At 40.5% G+C, this 22849-nt stretch overlaps 1 protein-coding gene across 1 annotated transcript in view; it reads left to right on the top strand.

The window, feature by feature from the left end:
- Positions 1-15034, top strand: part of kiaa1549lb (KIAA1549-like b) — a 43286-nt gene extending 28252 nt beyond the window's left edge. The window contains exons 10-22 of the mRNA XM_040161155.2: positions 173-344; positions 831-994; positions 1349-1384; positions 2742-2932; positions 4932-5062; positions 5605-5729; positions 6626-6843; positions 7828-7960; positions 9640-10014; positions 10103-10197; positions 10525-10673; positions 11264-11415; positions 12415-15034. Coding sequence (XP_040017089.2) covers positions 173-344; positions 831-994; positions 1349-1384; positions 2742-2932; positions 4932-5062; positions 5605-5729; positions 6626-6843; positions 7828-7960; positions 9640-10014; positions 10103-10197; positions 10525-10673; positions 11264-11415; positions 12415-12678 — 2205 coding nt within the window. The 3' untranslated portion in view covers positions 12679-15034. The remainder of the gene's footprint in view (positions 1-172; positions 345-830; positions 995-1348; positions 1385-2741; positions 2933-4931; positions 5063-5604; positions 5730-6625; positions 6844-7827; positions 7961-9639; positions 10015-10102; positions 10198-10524; positions 10674-11263; positions 11416-12414) is intronic.
- Positions 15035-22849: the final 7815 nt, after the last annotated feature.

Raw genomic sequence — 22849 nt, 5'->3', positions numbered from 1 at the left:
CGCATATTTTACTAAACACGTTCCCTATTCTGTCCATGTAGTTTTTCCTCTCTAGAGAATCCATGGCTAAATGCACGGTTTTTTTTTAAGCTTTTGTTTTCTAAAATGTAGGCCTCTTCTAAAATAAATGAAGCCAGTCATTCGATAACCGTTAATATTGTTATCCTATCAGATGGTGAGTATCCGTCGGTTGTCGGCGGTGAAGAATCCAGCCGAGATGACCTACTATGTCCAGAACAATGGCGTTCCTTTATCGGGCACGTCAGCCGCCAAGGTCCTGAACACAGTGGATTCTCAGACTGTGGCGCTCACGCTCGGCTACTTTGTCCAGCTGCAAGCAGAACGTAAGCACTTTCCAGCTGCTGACAGGGAAGCAAACAGACAGAAACAATGACAGACAGACTGACACGCAAACCGAACCACATGACCGGGCTGATGGGAGAGAAAGAAAAAAGTTCTGAAAGCTCTTTGCTCTCTAATGTCTCTGGAATGCTCCGGGCAGAACCATGTTTGTTTGGGCCGCAGTCTGCTCACCGCTAAGAGAAAAGGGATGAGGGGGCAGAGGGGCAGACAGGCCCGGTCAAGACAGCGGGAGGGACAGAGAAAGGATGCACTGCATTATCTTATGGATTAATGCCTACAATAGCGGAGTCAGGCACGCTGCTAATCACTTAGCGTGATTGTGAAGGGTCCTTCTGCATAGATTGGCGAGAAAAGTGGGCTGTGTGTTTTACTTGCAGATCAGATTAACTGTTAACATGTAGTGTTTAAAGTCCACTGAAGGTATAATGAAGTGACGATGGTGAAAAATGTTTTTCTTTTTTTTACAGCTGTGGTCAAGAACCCTCCTAATAACCTCTGGATAATCGCTGCAGTGTTGGCCCCCATCGCCGTGGTAACACTCATTATCATCATCATCACAGCTGTGCTGTGCAGAAAGAATAAAAATGACTTTAAAGCTGATGCCATCGGAAACCTAAATCCCCGAGCTAAGGTATCTATCCGTGTCTATCTGTCTTTCTCTGTGAAGTTTGTCTGTAAACATCTGTCAAAGGAAGGTTGTAACTAGAAGACATCTTGTGATTCAATCACTGTTGCAATTGTTTTTCAAGCTTCTCAGTTGCGCCAATTAAAGCTTTTCTTGGTTTTAAATCAGTGTAAACTGAATGTGTTTGGATTTACAACGGTCACCTTGAGCTCCTGAATGTACATTTGGAAATTATAAAAGTTATTTTATAATTAAATAAAGTTTCTGGTCCTCTTAATATGCATAATACTTAACTCTTAATATTAACGCATTGGTAGAATCTCCAAACACGCTGTCTGAAACATTTTCTTCTGTTTTCAGATGGCATATCGGAGAGATGTCGGCTATTATCACCAGGTATCTCCTTTTTTTATGTTTCCTCTCATTACTGATCCATGTTTTCATCTTCAGGGCTTAACAGTGTGATTTGAATGGGGTTTTGGGCAGACATCACTTATGAAACATTTGAACAAATCCTGCCTCGCTGATGAAACTAAGGAGAAACAAACCTTTCACTATGAGATTTTATTTCCTATTCTTCCTATAGAAGTCTTCCAATGGCAAACAACTACATTTTTCAGAGAATGATTGTAATGGAGTTTGTTTTTTCAGGTAGAAAGAGTTTGTGTACCAACACTGTCTGTCTGTCTGTCATGAGTAGATGTGTAAGTTGCATCAAGGATTTGGTCACATTGTCTTCATCAAAGTTGTCTCCACCTTCATGTCTTTTTCTTTGTTATGCCTGGCAGTTCCCTGCACAGTTAGACATCAGTGTTCATAAGAGGAAATGCAAAGTATAACACTCACAAATCCTTTATTTATGGAATTTAAGAGAGAGGGTAATCACACGTCTTTATTTAGCTGTATAAGCCCCTTCAGTGCTGCTTTTACTCCTGTTATTACTGCACACCAACAAGCTTAATTTAATTGAATATGTAATATAATTGGGTTGCTATTGACAAACCATAACATTGTCTAGTCAAACAAAACCAGCAAATATTTAGTTACTTATTTCTCATCAGCTATGAAGAATTCTTGAAATACTGAAAGTTAAATTGACTCCCAAAACTGTAAATTAGACGTTAGACGTGTCTCTAAGTCAAACACTTTTATCACAAAGCCTTGTTTGAGTTTCCACTACAACAGCACTTTTACTTAATAATTAAGACTGGATCTAAAGAAAATCTTCACCCTCTAGATATGTAGATGTCGATATAGATATGCTGTAGGAAGAGAAAGGATGCAGGTTTTTCAGTCTGGGGAGCAACACATATTGATTATGTACCATGGCTCAGCTGCCCTGATGTGTGTCGGACAATGTATGACATTGTGATGAGATTAATCTTAAATATTTCATTGTTTCATTTATTGGTTTTGAACTATTTGGGCTTTTTCTGTACACCCCCTTTTCAGCGCTTTGACACCCAGTGTTGTGTAGGACACCATGAACACCTCTTCCTCCTCACTCTTATCCTCAAAAGTTAAACTTCACTACAATAATTCTATGAAAGCCTGCAGATCTCATGTTGTCACCGCCCACTGCGAGTCCTTTCTTATAAATTCATTTGGATGAATATTTTTTCTAGATGTCAGTCTGCGTGACAGTTCTGGTTGGATAATGATGTTTCTTCTCTCAACCTTATGTCACTAAATGTCTTTTGAAAGAAACTAATCTTTCGTCTTTCTCTGTTTTAACTCCACACTTGTTCGTCAGCCGGTGCAGGGCTTCGACTATGCCAAGCAGCACCTGGGCCAGCAGGGGGGAGATGAGGAGACCCTGCCTGCCAGTCAGGACACCTTAGTGATGTCTCTACAAATCCGGGACACACCACTTTCACTAGAAAAGGCCCTGCAGCAAGACGGAACCGCCAATAAGAAAAGCCTCACTTCTGACAAACACAGGAGGTAAATTATATATAGACATATTGACTTAATGTGGTAATTTGTACCACACCATTTTTTATTCATTTTTACATGCATTTGTCTAAAGATTTGTGTGTGTGTCTAACTGTGCTTGTGGGTGTTGAAATATATATACAATAGCATGGGAGAGCTCAATTGTAGAAGATTTGTGTTTATAGTTAGCATACTAAACTGCATCTAAGGGTCGAAGTGAGTTATATACGATAATACTGCAAGTATTTTGCATGAGGATAGAAATTAATGGACGACTTATGATCAGCTAACGATTAGCTATTTAAGACAACGTTCAAGCTGTTAAGTGTGTCAAAGACTGATCAAATGTATCATGAAAGAGAGCACAAAGGAGCTAAATGGGACGCTCTGAAAAATAGGATTCACAACAATTAGAATGGGTAACAAACTCATATGTACTATACAAACTTTACATAATTGCACAATAGTATAGGTACAAGATACTGAGCTTATGTCGTTTAAAACAACATTGTCAGTGCTCTTCTGTCCCGGGATGATGCAATAAGTTCCCGTCCTAGTGTTGGTCCTCATTCTACCCTGATGCTGAGCGATGGCCGGTAACAGCTTGCTGTGTGGGCAGGTGAAATGAACCATTTCCTAGTCATTAGCACTGTTTCTAAAACGAATTACCATGTTATGTCAGTCTAAATTATTTAATCAAGGAACGCAAAAGGACGTCATTTGTCAAAGCCATGTTGGAAAATAAGATCAAATGTGACAGGGTAGGAAATCCATAGACTGGAGGTCCTTTGGCGGACTCGTGAGGCAGTAACATTTTTAATTTATCAAACTGTTGATGTATTATTGTAAGGAGATCATGTCTCGAGTAATTATTTACCGGTAATAGTTTTTCAACCAGCCATGTACAGCAATTTTATCCCAGCACACAACAGGCTTTTTTTCCACACATTTTTTAGAAGGCACAGAGAGATATTTACATTGTACATTGTATTAACAAGTTAGATATTCTGCAACATGTCCCAGGAATAATTCCAATAAAACCTAGAATAAATTCTGAGTGCAATTTGATTTTACGGTGTCACTCTTCTTGAATCCGAGACCTTTGGCAGACGAGCAAATAATTTATCAGTTGTGGGCTCACAGTTGTTGTTGACCGTAGAGCCAGTTTGGAATAACATCAGTTCCAAAATGCCTGTTGATAATCTTATGGGTTGAAGCCCTGAGGTTGCATTTTGATAAGTTATTGTTTTATTTAACTTGGTAAAGATTTAGGTATTATGACCTAAGACGGCTGTTATGCATGATGTGTACAAACAAATGAGCATGCATGCAGTTATGCGGTGCACTATCTTCTCTAAATGGCTTCTTCCTTCCGGAAATCCCCTCAATTTTACACACAGGTCATGCATCTATTAGCCTTTACACCCCAACACTGCATCAAACGTCCCCAAAGAGCAAATGTAAATGTAGCATTCTGTACACCTCCATTGATGAATAAACATAAGACGTCGTTGAGTGGAGCGCCGAGCTAGCGCTCTGCAGCACTGCCTCGACTTGAGGAGGGAGGGCAGCCGCTGTTCCTCTGCCTCGCTTTGCTGTTATCATTTTTGCCAGACAATTAGGGGATAGACCACGGTGCTTTGATGTCACTGTCAGCCCCGTGGTCCTCTGAGCCGCTGCTTGATCAGCTCTAATTCCAACTACAGTACAGCTTTTGAAGCTAGTGGAAAAAGAATCGGCAGAAGCAATTGTTTGTCCAATGAATGCAAAAACTCACACCATATGTGAACACACACTGGGTTTGAAACTAGAACACACATGGCTAAGAAGACAGAATTTAACAGACATATAAACCAACAATTTGTTTAATATATATATATATTTTTTACAAAATATACACCCATAAAATTGATGGAGAGGGGAAGGTGAGGTGGTTTAACGGAGGGATGACATAACCTGGCCGAGAGCCAAGTTCACCGCCTTATCCTGTTGCTATGGTTACTTGCAGCAAGTTGCCGAGTGAGGACGGTTCCGTCATCAGCAACGAATCAGAGAAGCTGAATTCCAGCCGGAGCTTGACGGTGCTGAAAGTCACAGCGCAGCAGAAACCGACAAAGGAGGAGACGTGCAAGAGGGACGGTGAGAGTTGCACTCTGATGAAAATACTAATCATTTATTTTACTGATTCTTTGCACACACGGTCAGGGGTCTCACAAAAATCTCCTCCCACTCTCTTCGCGCGAAGCCCTGCTCCAGTCTCTGTCTCTCATGCGGACAGGTACCCTGAGAAAAATGCACTGCAGCTATTTTTTACAGCCGGAAAGGTAGCCACTCAGCAGTAAGCAGAGATGGACCCGATGAATGTGCATGAGACATGATACAGTATGTCAGAGTAGTTGATGCTGTGACACTCCCTCATACATTCCCCATCGCAGAAATGCAGAAAGACCCTATGCAGTCAAACATCTTGTGCTATGCTAAGAAGCAGAATCGGTTTAAGTGAAAGCCTTTCACTGTTAACGTTCTCTGTCACTAACCGTTCCTCATGTGTTGGATGTGAGTGATTCATTGCTTGGGTGGGTTCAAGTGTGACAGTTTGTTCCCCTTTTGACTGACATTGTGCATTATGATCAGAGGTATTTGTAGTCTCTCTGTGAGTGAACTCCCTCTCTGTTCTTCAGATGCATATGACACCTCCTCTGGCTCCCTGCAGCTCATCTCCGTAAAGCCCACGGCAGGTCAGCCCCACTACACACACCCTGCGTCCTCTGACCGCGGCCAGGACTCAGCCATCGTCAATGGAGAGGTGATCCAAAAGCAGAACAACATTCAGAGAGAAACACTGACTTGCTTGAACATTAACTTGGGTCTGAATTCAGCTTCTCATCATGAGCGAAAAAGATCAGCGCACTATTTTTGTGGGAAAGTTAGTAGTTTTGAATTTCCACAGGCAAAATGTCATTATTTTTTTTTTTTATATTTTTCCCATTGGTTTAAAGTAAAAAAAAAGCTTCTTTGGAAAAGTGTTATTTTTCTGTCCACCAATCACATTTAAGCAACGTTTGAATCACAATGTTTGTTTGCTTACAGAACGTTTTCAGAACTATCAATCAGATCCGATTAAACCACAACCACACAGACCGTATGATTACTGCAGATTAGCAAACACTGTGAATGTAAGAATCTTAATGAATAATAACCAAGGAGATTTCCAGGGCTTTAATTAAATATATGAAATGAAATATAATTTATAATTTTTAAATGACTTATATTGCTTGTGGCATTTTGTGATTTCATTATGAAGCTTTTACCACTTGAACATACACATCCAATCAGGTGTTTTATAAAGTACAGTGTTTAAGTCTGCACAGAGATATTTCCTTGAGGCATTGTAATTAAAAGCATGTTTTCATTATGTAAAATATGTTTGAATTTTTATATATAAGCTCATGCAAGTATTATTCTCCAGAAAATTATTTAAAACAAACTGTTTAGTAAAAAAGTAAAGTACCTGTTATCTCTTGAAAATATGAACAGTTCTGATTGTGAACAGTTTAATTCACTACGGGTGTTTTTTTCCACAGGAACCCTCTAATTTTTCACACACAGAATAATACCACGTGCAGCAAGAAGCACCATATGCCTGTTGGTGTCCTGATCTCCTCACGTCTCATTGCATCCTGAGCTTTTTTTTCTCTGCAGGTGAACATGGCTCTGAAGCAGAAGTCGGACATTGAGCACTACAGAAACAAGCTGAGACTGAAGGCTAAGAGGAAGGGCTATTATGACTTCCCTTCTACAGAGGGCAGCAGCAGTGGTCGAGCTGTGCGGCACAGCCATGAGAGGGCAGCCGGTGAGCATGGCAGACCACTGGAGCCTGATGATGAGCGAGGTTCCACTTATGTCAAGTCTCACAGGAGGTGAGGGGAGAGGGGGGGAAAGCAAGTGGAACCTGGGTTTGGATGAGGGCAAACACAAGAGTGTGGGATTTAACTGCAGGAGTCATAAAGAGATGCAAGTGGCGCAGCAGTTCATCTTGGTGGGTTGGGGCTCTAACCATGGACAGTCATCCATCCCTGCTGCCTAATTAGCTTATACTGTAGATATGTAAACCTGTCTCCTCCAATGTTGTCATTATCCTGTCTTAGTCGGCAGCCAGAGACCCATTGGGCCTATCTGATAAATTTGATCCAAGTTCTGAGCTTCCATAATAGAGATAAGAGGATTGGCATGGTTTTGGTCCAATGCACTTGTTCTGTCCTGCTTCTGCTTCAAAGATGCACATGAAAAATGGAAGAAGTATATATATATATATATATGTGTCTAATGGAAGGAGCCTAAATATGTGTACATATATAGCTTTCACTCTGATGCTGCCATGAGAGTGAAAAACAACATTCAATTTCAGGCTTGCGTGTTGACTGAGTAGCGATGGGTCGAGTGTTTTTTATCAAAAATATAGATTTTTACCACTTTGACCAACATGCTAAGAGATCATTTCGGAGCAGGTTTGCTAAAATGCATCTTGTTCTTTGTCTCTGATTGTACATTGTAGTTCTGTTTTGCTTGATTCTTCATCAGTATTGAATTTACTTCAACCCTTGAGGAAATCCTCATACCTGGCATGTAGTACAATGATATTATTCAAACTGTTGCTTCAGCTCTCTTACTTGGGGTCCTTAAAAGAATCATATTTCATGTACTTTGTCTGCACAGCCAAAGGGAATAAGTCAAAAGCATTCCCCCATTCTGTTCTCCACCCCTCCGTTCTCACTTGCCCTTCAGTGGCAGGCACCCTGAAACTATGGCACAAAAGTAAGAAAGCTGAATTAAAATTATTTCAATGTGACTATACCCCCTGGTCTGATTTGTAAAAAAAATCTACCCTTTACTCCATTTTACAGACACTCCCAAGTAGGGCAGCCAGCGTATCGCAGCAGACAGAGTCTGAGCAGTCCCAGCCCGGGAGGGACAGAGATGGACCTGCTGGTTATGAGGGAGAGACCCAGGAGAGGCATCCGCAACAGCGGCTATGACGTGAGTCACATGGCGTCACCGCCTGCACCCCACAAGATGCAGTTATAATTCTTTACACCTTTAAAAACATGACAGCACCTACTCTAACGAAGTGATTGGCAGGAGAACCCTGTGATGGTGCTTTTTAAATGATATTAGGGGATATTAGATGGGCTTTGAACTCATTTTCAAATATTTATAATGTTCTGGAGATGAACTATTAAAATGCGACTAAATGGATGTGTTTGGTACCAAACTCCGAATATTTAAATAAAGAACCTACATTTTCAATGTAGTATGATGGAATGTAAAAATAGTAAAGATCCTTATCAATCAGAGCTTTCTTAGTGGAAAATCTCCATTTTTAAGTCCTGACAGTGAACTTGAAATCAAACATCTTTTACTCCGGTGTGGCGAGAAATATGTCAAAGCAAGAAGGAAAAGGGTTCATTCATAATTAAGAGTTAAGATTTATAAGCTCCTGCCGTTTTGATATGTCTCAGGATGGGTGGTTCATGCCTCCACGCTTTCATTGTTCCATTAGTGCTCTGCGTGTGGCTTTTTCTGTCATGAAGCCAGCAAACTATTATGTGAGCTCCGAGGAGTAATGGAGCACACCGCTCCTAAAAAGTATTTTCACACCAAGCTTCCTTTTCTAAAAAATATGAGGAGAGGCAAAAGTATTTCACTGAACTGCCGCTGACCTGCCAGCCATTTGGACCAGTCACATCAGGGGAAACACAGGTCTATCTATTGGAAGTCAAATGTCTGCTCCGAAAACCTCATTTCATTGGATGAAGAGACTATCGGGCGGCCGGTGCGATGCCGTAAGCAAAATGTGTTTAAACATGACAAGCGTCAGCAGAGTGTTGACAAGCTCTGTTAATTGGATTCTGACCTCCCATTGTCACGACGCGTGGTCTGTTTGCTGTTCAGCTCACTGCAGAATGTGGCGCAATAGGAGTACAAGCTACAAAGTCCTCTTTTTCACAACTCCTGGCCCTGTTGATTGCAATGGTGCTTGTGTGGCTGCAGGACCCCTCACTGCAGATGCAAGCCTCTGCAGCTCCGTGCTGCAGGGCGGGCTGATTTATGAGGTGCGCTACGCCAGGTCTCCTGTGGCTACCCTCTATTCGCACAGGAAGTAGAGCAGGCTCAACCTGTGTTCCTTTGTCGCTGAACATGAGGACTGGATATATTATAACAGAAACTGGGAGGTGGAGAAAGAGTACAGGTTATGGAAAGATGGAGACTTTTCAAAATGGGAAAAAAGAGGGTGAAACAATGGAGTGAGAGGGGAGGCAAATAATGATTGAATTCAATGAATATGGACAGAATTAAGTCTTTGTCCAACAATACTTGGCGTAACACGGATATAATATACCTCCAGCAACTGGTTGAATATTGCTGGATTGCTTACAGAAAAGTACGGGACGTATGGAAATCCTTCTAATTCAGTGGTGAGAGTTGTTGTTTTAATGTTGGTCCAGGTGTTAATCACCACCAGTCTCCCCAGGCGGTTGTCACTAGAGCTTTTCAAACAAACGCAATTGCTATAAAACGTCCATAAAATGTGGATCCCCAACCAACAATTTTGTCAAAAGTTTCATATCCCTTTTTCTTATATCCTAAAAAATGTCTTAAACTGTTTGTACGTACTGTGCGTGTTGAGTCTCAATGTCTTTGCGTATGTTTTTTAGACGGAGCCCGAGTTGATTGAGGAGACGAACGTCGACCGTCTGATGGGGCCACAGGGATTCATGTATGGCCAGGGCTTGAAAGGCCACTCGGAGACATCCACCCTGAGCTCTCAGCCGTCCATTGATGAAGTGCGACAGCAGATGCACCTGCTGCTGGAGGAGGCTTTCAGCCTGGCGTCGGGGGGTCAGTCCACATCCGGGAGACACTCCCATCACCACCACCCACCTCCTGACCACTACAACCCCGCGCCGACGCCCCTCCCATACGCAGACGTGGTGACCAGCGCCCCGGGTACGATGAGCTGTGGGAGGGGGGGCTTGCAGTGGGTGCCATCCTATGGTGCAGAGATGTATCAATGCAGCCTGCCCAAACCTGTAAGTGGGATGAGATGATTTCCTCTCTGCTATCAACTCTGTTAGGGGGGGTTTTGTAACCTGAAATGCCTTTCACCATCTGTTAAAGGCCTTTCGCTTCACCCAGCTTCCTGAGATGGCCATGGGCTCTCCTCCCCCTTTACCGCCTCGTAATGGACCACCTCCTGGGAACCCCTTAAGACGGTAAGAATGAATCTCACACACACACACAATACATATACATTCATTCCGGCAAACACAAGCATGATCACAGCGTCTCAAAACCCATCGATTAGTCTGAATTTTTCCAGAGTCAAATTCATGTTCAGGGACTAGATATTCACAAGGTAATGTGCTGTGGCCCGGGTGATTTAATGCCTTGTTTAAATTTGAATATTGAACCAGAGCATCGAGAGCTGGCAAGAATGTTAACGAGTTACAGACTTTTGCGCATAGAGTGTGTCTGCCATCTAGTGGTACTCAACGAGTGTTTCACTAACTGCGGTCATGTTTACTCTCTGTCCAACTTAGTTCCACTTCTGACTTGGGGCCTAAGGCAAGGAGCTCAGCGACATCTGTCACGGAAAGGCAAAGTCAACATGACGACAACCCATATGGGCCAACAACTCGAGCAGTACTTCCATCTATCACTGCAGAGCAGCCTGTGTCCAACTACTCAGGTAAGCATAAGAGGAGATGATAATTTACCAAGAAATATAGAAAGAAAGAAATATAGTGAATACACACAGAATGGACATAAAAACAGGAATATAATGCCACAATGTTTGGAAAATAAGAATGAAAAGAAGAGACACTTGATATAGAAAGGAACTAGAAATAGAATACGTATAATGTGGAGAAAAAGGCACAGCTAAAATAATACGAAGCTAAGTGCCCATATATGCTGTATTATAATACCGGTGGATGCTCCATAAAACTGGGCACTCAAAGTAACGGGTTAGATTTTGCGCGACATTTTAGCTTTTAGCTCGGTGGCGATTGCCAAAAAAACCCCTCAGAAATCCTACAAATGATCGTTTTCAAGCAATGGGAGCTTTCGCAACGGGACAATTAAGGTGTACGTCATCAGCGATGAGAATGAGATGGTGCGGGAGCCAATGCTGTTCGAGGGTTGCCGGCCCTCTGCTTCGCTGTCAGGCCTTACAACGCTTACATTATTGGACGACAAATTACAGCCTCTCGTACATTATTGCTTTAATAAATACAAGGGCAGCATTAAAGGTTCTCCATTTTCCTCTTTTCTCTGTAGGAAACCCAATAACAGCCGTCTATGCCATCCCAGCCACCAGGCCCGGCTACTCAGAATACTTAGTCACCACACCAACCACGTCCTACCACAGTCCCTCCTGGATGTCCTATCCACCAGAACCTGAGGATCTGCCACCGCAGTGGGCAGACTCGGTAAGGAAGCTGATGTTGTTTGCCTAGGAAGCAGCCAGTCCTTCTAACAAAAGAAATAGTCGAATAACTGAAGATTAGAAATGTGGAATACATTAGCACAGATTACATTTTGAAGCATTTGTCCCAGTGGTTTCCTTATAATTAAAAACACTAGTCTATGATCCTGTTGTAAAATATCATGCAGAAATAATGGAAGAAGAGCTGGTCTCCCGCATGGAGCCAGAAAGTGCGCTACATCACAGCAACAAAACTGAATAATTACTCTAAAGGCGTAGGTGAGATTGCCTCTCTGTATATAAACATTGTCTTTTGCAGACCACCTCACTGTGGTACTGACACAAGTTGTTATTGCTCATGTTGCCAACCAGCCTCAAACACAACTGGGCCTCGTTACATAACAATCCTCCCACCTCCTCCTCCGTTTTTCATTAGAATACAACTATTTCCATTCGTCCTGTCGGATCAGTTACACCCCACGTTTTCCTCTCCCCCCTTCCCTGCACAGGAGTACCCTTGTTTATATGGAATGATCTCTTTTTTTACTTGTCTGTTTTCCCTGTTTCAACCAGATGCATTCACAGTGTCTTTTTGCAGAACCAGTGTCATTTAGAAACCATTTGCTGATCTGATTTAAGGCTGGCGTTGAGCGGACACAACTAAATGCCAGGGTAGTTGAGCGCATTTCTAAAATGAAAACCTATTTTTATTTATTTGTTATTTATTGGAAGATTGTACATTCACAGGTAGAACATTTTGGAATTCAAACACTGTTTGAACCAAAGTCCATTTCACTATTACACACTCATACATACGCTCATTACTTTTTCTTTTATTTATTGTGGACATATTCATTTGTCACCCTTTTTAAATTGTTTTTAAAGTCGTGTAAGAGAAAATGTTTACTCAGTAAAATTAAAATTGTTGAATTTGATGGATACCATCATTTTCTTGGGTAGAAATGTAATGAAGTCGCTTTAATACTGATTTTGCGTCTTCCAGGTTCCCCTTCCCGGGTATGTAGAGGCTTTTCCTCATCCTCGCTACCCACAGGGGAGCCCCACCAGGTTGCCCCTGCAGTATAACCAAGCACTTGAGCGGCCACCCACTTCCCCATGCCCGGTATCCCGGGAAAGGCTTTCTCACGCCGTGAAGGACATGGACAGCATGCCCCTGAGCAGCCTCTCCACCTCGGCACTGGTGCAGGCGATCCGGCTGGAGGTGGCCAAGCTGGCGCAGAAGCAGAACGACGTGTTTGATTTTTGAGCTTTTGTTTCGATTCTCTCCTTGTATGCAGACAATGGTAAACTGTGCATTGGCAGTGCTCCTTCTGACCGTTTTTTTTAATGTTTGTCCTGTAAAATTAACCGCTGATTTGTTTTTTGTTCACATGGCCTTGGTGTATTGCAGCTCCTGAAAAGACTGTTTTATTTTTGGAAAGTAATGCCAACCCTATTAATGATGTTCCAAGTAACTACATGCATCTCTTTTTTGTAGATATGTCAATAGGATACACTTAATGTGGAGAATATAGTTTGTTTCTATGTTAAGATTTTCTTTTGTGAATCAGAATGAATTTAGAAGAGGGAAAAAGTAGCATCGTTGTGTGTACTGACAAGAGCAGACCACATTGTATATGAGCATGTACAGTTCTTATCTCCTTTTATAGGCCGTGAGCGTCAACGGCTTACATCAATATCACTTCATTCACATTAATCTACCACAAATTCTTCATTCATTTTCATATCGGATACCAACATCATAACAGTTAGTTCCTGTCAATTAAACCATGCATTGCATTTAGTTCAAATCTTTTGAACAATTGAACGTGGAACCTTAAGTTGCAGAGGATGATGTAACAAATATATGGGCATATTTGTATTCACATATCAGAAAAATGTGGAAAAGCCTTTATCTCTTAGTTTGGGCGTGCACAAGGTAATTTGACTTGAAGGACATAAATGTGAATACTTAAAAACGTCAACTTTAAGAAACTCAAATAAAACGGTAAGTTTTATACAGTATATATGGGTGTTATGATGCACAGATGATTCATGTACATTCACCTCCAAAACCTTTGTCACAAAACAATTCTCTTTCTTCATGTTCAGTTAAACTACAAACAAAGTTATCAGTGTTTTTTTTACTGGCCTTAAGACATCTTAATGGTCTCAATGGGTGCATTTCATGAATGAAGACAAAAGTTCATGTAAACTACTGACCTAATGAGAGGTCTTACATCAGTACTCCTGTTCTAAGAAGTTTTAAGTGCACAAACCATTGTGTAACATTGTGAATGTCTGTCTGAGCTTTGACTCCGTTTCATTGTACACCTGAGTACTCGTTATTTTCCCAAGAACTGTTTTAGAAGCACTGAGCAGTGTGAACATATCAGTGTGGAGCAGCAAAGCACCATGGATGCATCCATTTTGTTAGATGCAAATTTCAAATATGCTGAGGTAGAAATTTACCTTAAATACAGATTGAGGTTTTGACATTTGTTTAAAAATGTTTTCTTCACATTAGGCAACAATATTTGTTATGTTTTAAATGTAACATTAGTGCATCACCATGTAAGAAGTGGTCAAATTAGATGAAACAAACAAACAAATAAAGGTCAATGAGCCTTCCAATAGCTACTACAATTAAGGAAATTCAACTTGCTAGTACTATTCCAGCAGCAGTGTATGAGGTCAACTCTTTAATTAGTGGACAATCTGATCTAATGCATTATCCAATTTAGCTTATTGTGCAGCGGCACATTTCTAATATGAATCACTTATTTGGCCGTCTTAATCTGCTCTGTCACCCTTTTTTATTTAGTCTTTTTTTAAACCACCATATCATGACAGTGAACAAAACTAAACAATACAAATGTTCGATGAACGCTTAAACCTTCCTCACATGAAAGACTTTCTCAGTTGAAGGCATCAATTCCTTCAATTAATTAGGATGACGTTTAAATGTGGAATTGCTAGCCTGGGAGTGGAAAGTTGGACTGACTGTAGATGATTACCTGTAACCCCAAAGCAAGGGTGCTGTGATGTGTTTGCATAAACACTGAGATTACGTTTACTATGTTATTGAAAGTCACGTGAAATGCTTTGCTGATTAGTAAAGATTAGTTAAATGCATTCTGTCATAAGGGAGAAGGCAGTTGTTGTGAGTGAAAATGACTTGATATCATTTAAATAGGACAGTATCTTAATTGCAGCAATCCTGGAAGAATTCAGCCTTTTGGCATTATGGTTTTCAAACCTCGCCCTCTTCAAGAAATATTCATTTGTACTCATGCCTGTTTGTGTCTAAGTAGGTATAATGAAATATGTCTTGATCTCAACAAGAACTTTGTTGCTGCTTGTTTCCCCGATATTCCTTTTACCCATTATTCAGAGGAGCACTTAATGTCTTAAGAACTGAACTTAATACAGTGAAACCATTTTTGTGTTTACCAGAAATGAACACCTTTCCACATTCCCATGCTGGATAACTGAGAATACTTGGCGATATTAAAAAGAAGGGTTTTATTTGGTTTATTGGTTAAGAGAGATGTATTTATTCTATAAAATGATATTACATAAAGTGAGCTAAACCTATTAAAATCAATGTCTTTTTGTCTTCCTGACAGGTTTCTCATTTCCTTTTTTTATGTGCTTGATCGTGTTATATTTGATGCTCCTCGGAGATTGATTTTAAAGTGAGACAATTGAGGAATGAAAGAAATATCAGCCTAAGCAGGCACGGCCCGGGTTAAATACATCACATCAAACAATCAAGTGATGTCAAAAGAGGATTGAAGTTAAATAAAAGATTTTATTAGAAGAAGCTATCATTGATCTGTATCTCCATTAGCTCTTGCACTTTCTGCACACCACCTTTCCTGATAAGCAATATGAAACATAATTGAAAGAATTGGTGTAGTGATGCTCCTCACTAGTATTTTAGTTTGACACTTTAACATTTTGTAACATTAGCCGGAATATCCATATCGGCTACATGCAGGGGACAGAAGAGGCAGCAAGTATGGAAAGAAGGCCCCAAATCCAGAATGCAGAGACTAACGTAATCAGAGAAGGTATTTCAATAGCACAAAGATTCTGCCCCCTGCCTCCTGCCACGGCCCTGCTGCTACCGACATTATTATTTAGTCACATTACTATTACTGTCATTATAAATGTACATTACCAACTTTGTTTTCTTCCCTGCGTGCTTCTGCTCCTCACACGTTTCTGTGGATGATGGATATCTGGAGGCTGGTTGTTCCTGCTGTGGTCCTGCCTCTCATCCACTGCCATTATCATTACTCACATCACTATTGCTGACACCATTTTGTTATGATTGTTAGTCTACTGCATCCATTACAACTGTTATTGGAAATGTGAAATCATTTTGTCATCATTTTACTACGAACATCTGAATAATTTCCGTCATATGCATTGAGCGTATTGTAGATCTTTGACGTTGTTTATTCTGTACACATAACATTTATGGCAGTGTGCCCATCCCAGGAGAGGGATCCCTCCCTCCTGTCCCGTAAGGTTTCTTCCTTTTTTTCTCCCTGTTGGAGTTTGAATTCAGTTACTAGAAAGGGAAGTGAGAACACGTGAGCAGGTGAGGCACAGGTGAAACTCAGCTTGGCTTTGTGCAAAACATTCTTTTGTAAATTTGAAACTAACTAGGCATCCTCCAGGGGAATTTATCTATCAAAGTGTGTGCAGGTTTGTATGAATCGTGCAGTAAATCTGCAGTTCAGCATTTTCCCACCAGGGCTCAGCCTAAACCACGCAGACGTCCACAGACAAGACAGACAGAGAGAGAGAGAGAGAGAGTGAAACTCTTATATTTGTTTTAATGTTTTAATATCCATCTTCTTACAGGTCCAATTTTTATTTTCTTCTTTCTCAGGTACAGTTTAAAAAGTCACAGCGTGACTTGACACTTGTTATTAGATCCCAGTGCCTATTATCTCTAGGAAAGGAAGTATAGTACAGAGATTAAATAATGATATTATATATTAACAAGTCAAGGAAAACAATGAACAGAAACTGCCAAATTGATGCTTATATTCTTATAGTCTTTGTCCTCCACTTTCACATCTCTCTCACACTGGATTCCGTCTTGGCATTCTGGTGAATTAGAAAATGATTGTGACATAATTACAGTTTCTTTGTTCAGAAGGCCTCTGTGATGCAAATGATAACGGACACGTTGTTTTCCACCAACTGAACCCTTTGCCAGTGGTGCAATCTGAATGTGAAACCGGTGGGTAGTGGATTGAAAGTCAGACTGCAAACCAGACTGAGTCTCATTAACTGAGGTGCCTTTGAACTGTGCACTGGGATAATACATTGAGATAAGATCTTATTGCGTGCCTCTGCAGTATATATTGATTTCAAATGTGTCATACGTGCTTTGCAACTTTTTCTGCGTCAGGGCAGCTGATCTCTAAATAGAAAAACCTTTATGGTTTTCATAACAGCAGTCTTGTGTGGTTCAGCCTGCTATTTCCTGTAATTCTATTGATTATTCCTCTGCCTACTGCTGGTGGTGAATCTCAGCAAATTCCAGTGCACATAACCTGTACCACCTCCTCAAAAAAATGATTTTACCACTCCTATGATCTGGTTGCTGTGCGTAAAACTGTGTAGATTCTCAGTTCTTCCTGCACAATAGGAAGATGACTTCATCCCCTCCCATCCTCAAATTGTTGCACGTACTGTTTGAAGACACTAGGGGCTGTCCAAGATGCATTTTCTGCATGCACGACGCCTGCCTAACCCAAAACGGTCAATTTTCTTTTATAGGGTTTTGAGTCAATCCTTCAACTGGCCACAATATTTCTTTTATCTCCAGAATGAAAATAACAAATTTCCCAATCTTTTTTGTTTGTTTTGCTGTCTATAAAATGAGCTGTGCTTCACATTTACACCCCTCTACATGTGACCCAATTAGCTCACAGGTTGTTTGCTGAAAGTTAAATATCTCCCAGCAGATATTTCGTTGAACCCACTCTTGAGTCATAATGATGGAGTATGCATTGATCAAGTTGCTCAGGAAAAGTTTCACTGTTTAATTCCTAGTACATTTATGATAATTGTCAATATTAAACAGTTATGCATTCAAATTCAATTTCACATGAATTGTATTGGGGTATCAGCATATCTAAAATACAAAACTACCTGCAGATGTCACTAGGTGTAAAAAAGTGTATAGTCAAGTAGTGCAAGTAGTATTAAGTGTGAATGATTGTCAGGCACAGAACTGCCTGGGGACACATACACACACCTTCAATTTCTTTGTCATCCCACCACTTTACACAAGACAATAACAATGAACTGAACCATCACTGCTTCAGCCTGTCCTTGTCCTTTCAAAGAGCGAACGGGGTAAGGCAACTGAATTTATAATTTCTCCAGAGTGCAAAACTCAATAAAACCAGGTAGCCCATGTTGTCGGCCTGAAGTGTCCGATTTGGCTCAATGGACAGTGAAACAGCTGCGTATGGGCTCAAGTAATAAAAAAAGAAACTCCTGCTGGTGAAGCTATCATGTAATGACTCTTTAGTCCAGAGTCCCGGTTTATACTCTTCTCAATCATTTACTTCCCGTTTTTTACGACTTATCCCTGCTGTGGGATTTTAACTGTTTAGCCAAACTGCACAGATCAATTGTTCCACTGGCAAGTGAGGTAACATTCTGAAGAACTAGGTCGGAAATTATTTTGTGGAATGTAGCCGACTGGCTTTCTCCTTTTCCGCTTTACACATTAAATTACAACTTTGCCTCAGTTTAATTGAAAGCGTCTTTGGCTGTGTTTGATATGCAGCGCTTTGGCTGGAGCAGAGAGGCTGGCAAAGCTTAGCTCTCTTATTCGGATTAATATCCCCAACACCTGTCTTTGGGGAAATTAACGGGTATTACTGTAAGCAGCTTTCTTTCTTCCTCAAATATTTTCTGCTTATTTCTCTGTTTTCTTGACTCCTGCTTGCTCCTCTCTGTTGTACCTCCATTACACTCCCTCTGTAGATTAATTGGTCAGTGATACTGTATGTTTAGGAAAGCTGGGAGGTTCCTACGCAGCTGCTTGAAAGTGAAGTTGGCAATATTTTGCTGCTCAGCCCTCACTTCTCACTTCTTCTGCACTTGCCTCCCTCTCTCCAAATTCTTCTTTTACACTCCTCCTCTTGTACTTCCCCCAATGTCATTCATCTTCCTGCTTTTAGTGCAATTATTCCCCGAGGTGTGTGGAAAGGAGTCCTTTAAAACTGCAATGCCATTCAATTTGACTTCAATATTGCCACATGGAGGTTTCAGGGAAGATGCCCTTCGCCAGCTCGTATTTCGCCATTTCTACAATCGACATAGAAATGTGCGGTTATTTATTGGCAACTGCTACAAGCACAATAAGTACATCAAAACAAGGGTAGACCCAAACTCTATGATTCTCTTTTTGGAAAATTGTATTCACTTCAGACGGTTTAGAAAATATCAATAGCTAAATATCAATATACTGTCTACATTTGTTTACAAGTATAACGTATGTTTATTAGCTGTGGTCCCAGTTAAATGATCTAGTTTGTTAATGCTGTCAATTCAAATATTCCCACACATGGGTCAGAGGTTTGCACATTCTGCCGTTAGCGTGTTTTTATTCCACAATTTTTGCGTGGGAAGTGGCGTCAACCTTTTTCAGGCCCGTTTTGTGTGCCTTGTCTATAAATCATTAATTATTGATGAAGCAGCTTCCTCTTGCTGATGTTCTGTGTTTCAAAGTGAATTTGTTTTACTTGCCGCCATTGCTGCCTCAAAGAGTCTCTGGCTTCCTACTTTTTATTGATTCATGTCTGCCAAATACATTTGTCCATACATTAACATTTATTAAATTCAAAGTTCAAAACATCTTCAGCTGTTTGAGAATCACCGGAGAAAGATTGTAAAAAAAAAGTCATATTAGTCCCTATTTAAGAGAGTTTATCCTTCATAGGTTGGACTACAGGATGGCGGGGGTGGCTGTAGTCAACATACACGACAGATCAGGATTCCAAGTTATCAATGAACGGTTGTGAAATATCCAAAACCAGGTGAGAAATGTCACTTGTTCTAATTCTTTATATGCAGGTTGGTTGAATGTCTTCTCAATCTGAGGAACTGTCCCAGCTTGCAGTGGATCTGCACACGGACAGAACGGCCCGCGCCAGAGAAAACAAGTGTGTTGTTCAGATAAGGGATGCAGATGTTATCCCAGAGCCCATACAAAAAAAAAAACTGACCACATTTAATTTATACGATATAACCCGACTCAAACACTACTTCATATTTTATCAGTGCAGTTTGCAACAGAGGAGAGCTTGAACTTCCAACACTCGTGGTAAGATGTCAAGAAGTCTGTGATATTATCATTAGCTGTGAAGTACCACCAACCGCAGAACAGAGTATCATTAGTTTTCAATAGTTTTTGAATAATGTGCATGTATCACCAAGTGGAAATAAAGCCAGTGAGGGCTTTGGTACCATCAGTTCACATGCTCATAATGCTGTAAAAACAAAAGAATTGTAATCACTTCCCTTTTTTGAATTACAGATTTGATTCACAGTCTGAGAGAGATAATTCGCAACCTCTAAATATAGCCAATGTCTTACACTCACAGTCTGTATAAAAGCTCTGAAGCAAGTACGCAAACAATCAGTTTTCTGGTTTGGTCCGTTCCAGAGGCCGGCCGGAGGGTTTGCTCTATCCATCCCAGGTAAAGCATTCAATTGAATTTGCAGCAGGTGAGTTTTAATCCATCAAGTGACTCAAGGGTTTCTTAAACATCACTCATTCTTATGTCTGGTAGGTATTCAGTTTTCCATCTTTCATCATCTGAGAGCCTGTTTCCAATGAAGCTTGATGACATTAGACGAGCCTGCCAACCGGTGAGGTGACTTTGTGGGGTCGACCAACTGGAACAATGGCGAGTCCTCTGACTGGACGCTTGTAGCTGACTACGGGGGGCTGAACCTGTTATTGACAGTTGAATGATATTATATTTCCAATGACACAATGAAGAACAAAGATAACAATATATCAATATTTTTGATCTGCCGTGTGAATAACATGGACTAATCTGGTTCGGTGTTTTTTGATCGCATGCATCCTATTACACATTTTCTTTAACCTGTGTTTGGAGTCTGATTCAATCAGATGCTTTTTAAGGTTTTCGTTGACTTCTGTGAGGCGTGACTTTGGCCTTGTGCTCGCGGGCTCTCAACTCCTCATGCTTCACGGGTCGTACTGCAGCGGTTGCTAAAATCCCTCAGCTGGAAGAAAAGCTTCATTAGAAGTGGGGATAGTTAATGAACTTGGATCCCGCACCTTCACTCACAGTTTTTATTACCTTGAAACCCTTCAATCTCTTTACCTTCAGACATCGCTCTTTTTTCCGTAGACCACGGCTACAAATGAAAGCTACTTCCTGAAACCAGGTTTCAGGTCCTTCCTCAGATAGAAAAAAAGAGTGAAAGTTCATTTTTTTGGCTCCAAACTAAGATAGCAATAAGTGTCTCATAGGAGCAATCCGCAAAGCCTCCTGCAGAGAGTCATAGTAGTGTTCATCTTTCTACAGTGAGCTGTCGGACAACAGGCATAGCTACTTTAAAATCAATTTAGTTCATTTGTGCTGCGTCTTGTGACAGCTGGCAGAGTTCAAATTTAATGATTCCCTCACAAATTAGCAACATGTCCTCTTGGATAAATTATTCCTTCTCTTAAATTGCTTCTCCCTCGCATTAATAATTGGCTTTTTAGGATAACTTCATGCTCCCAGACCAACACAGTTGGCTCGAATTAGTCTTAATTTATTGTAGTAGTCAACGGAATTACCATATTGTTTTACGCTTGGACTAGTCAGTCCGTCTTTACTGTGGTAAACATTAACCACGCGCTGATTCAGTACATTGAAGACCTGATTTCTGTTGGCTAATGGTTTATAAAAGGAAATAGGTTGTCACCTCTTTGTTATTTCACACTCTGTAGCACTGGAAGTGTACATGGTCACAAATTAACTCAAGTTGGAAAACCTTTCTTTTGGGCAACCTCAAATTTGCCAGAGGGCTTTTCCACATTTCGATTAGTGAATGCAGTTGGAGAGCAACACAATGGGCCTTTTCATGCAGGCGCTCTCTCTCTCGGGCTGGAACTCTGGAAAAGTAGCTATCTGCTCTTGCGTTAAGTTAACAAAAGTGAACTTCACTCATGGTCTTTGAAAATGCCTTTTGTGTTTGTGTCAGACTGACATGCACTTTAATTCATAATTCTTAACTAAGACCAATGCAAGAGAAATAACACCAGAGTGCAGGTGTCCGTTCAGCCTTTTCAAGGTATATAACATTTATACACTTTACAAGCTTTTACTTCTCTTTAATGTTTGTCAAGAACAATGGTACAGGGAAAAATATGAATTGGTGCAAAGAGGTGTTATTCTTGTATTAACACAATTTTTTTTGGGCTGCTCTCTTGAAGTTGTGCAATCATTCATAGGTGACGCCTTCATCTGTAACATAGGTTGATGACAAAAGGAGTTGGACTGTGCAAATATATTTAAACCTGCTGATTCTTGTCTTAAAATACCGTTAATGAATTATTCATAAAAACGGCCTTACATTATATTCATATTCAATGTGGTCCATTTTGAGAAAATGTCCTCATGCAAAGATCTGGAACATTAGATTAATTGACTTGGTTCCATGTATATTGAAGTTGTATTAACATCTGTATGATGTCAACAACTACAAATCAAATACAGTTTTCCAATTGAAAAGGATTTCTTATAAATAATACATATTATTATAAAAAATAGATGCTCTTCTCTTATTTCAATTACAATAAGGACTTAAGGAAAACACAAAGCTTTTGGAAATGTTTATCTTAAAATAAAGTACGTCATTTAAGAAAAATGAATTGAACAGAATTGTTTTGTATCTCAAATTCAGTTCATTCAGGTCAGATGTGAAGTGATACCAAAAATACACAATATGGTTTTCTTCTCTCTAATAAGATACATTTGCATGCAGGAACTTTATCTGTGTTGAAACCACTTTCAGCTGTATTCTGTTATCACGGTTGTTGCCCGGTGAATTCATGTATTCTTCGTTTTGTGCTCTTATAATCATTTTTCTGTGCTTTGTCTCATATCGGTGCATCACATTGGTCTATGAACATGTGAGCTGCCCGTGGGAGCACCAAACACAATATTCATGTTCTCAGCTAAAAGCTCCGTTCTCGCTGACCACATTTCTCTTATTAAAGATCGTCATGTGAAATGGTCTCTCTGACTCGTCTAGTCATCCGAATGTTGGGCTTCTCACGTAGTGTCTTTCGTTTGTTTGCATCTTACTTAAGCCGCAACGCTTATTGAAATAAAGTTATAGTATCTTTACAAATACCACATTGTAGTAGT

This window comes from Gasterosteus aculeatus, chromosome 12, assembly GCF_964276395.1.
Source record: "Gasterosteus aculeatus chromosome 12, fGasAcu3.hap1.1, whole genome shotgun sequence".
Taxonomy (NCBI): Eukaryota; Metazoa; Chordata; class Actinopteri; order Perciformes; family Gasterosteidae; genus Gasterosteus; species Gasterosteus aculeatus.
Note: the sequence above shows the minus strand (reverse complement) of the source record. Positions and strands in the feature narration are given on the sequence as shown.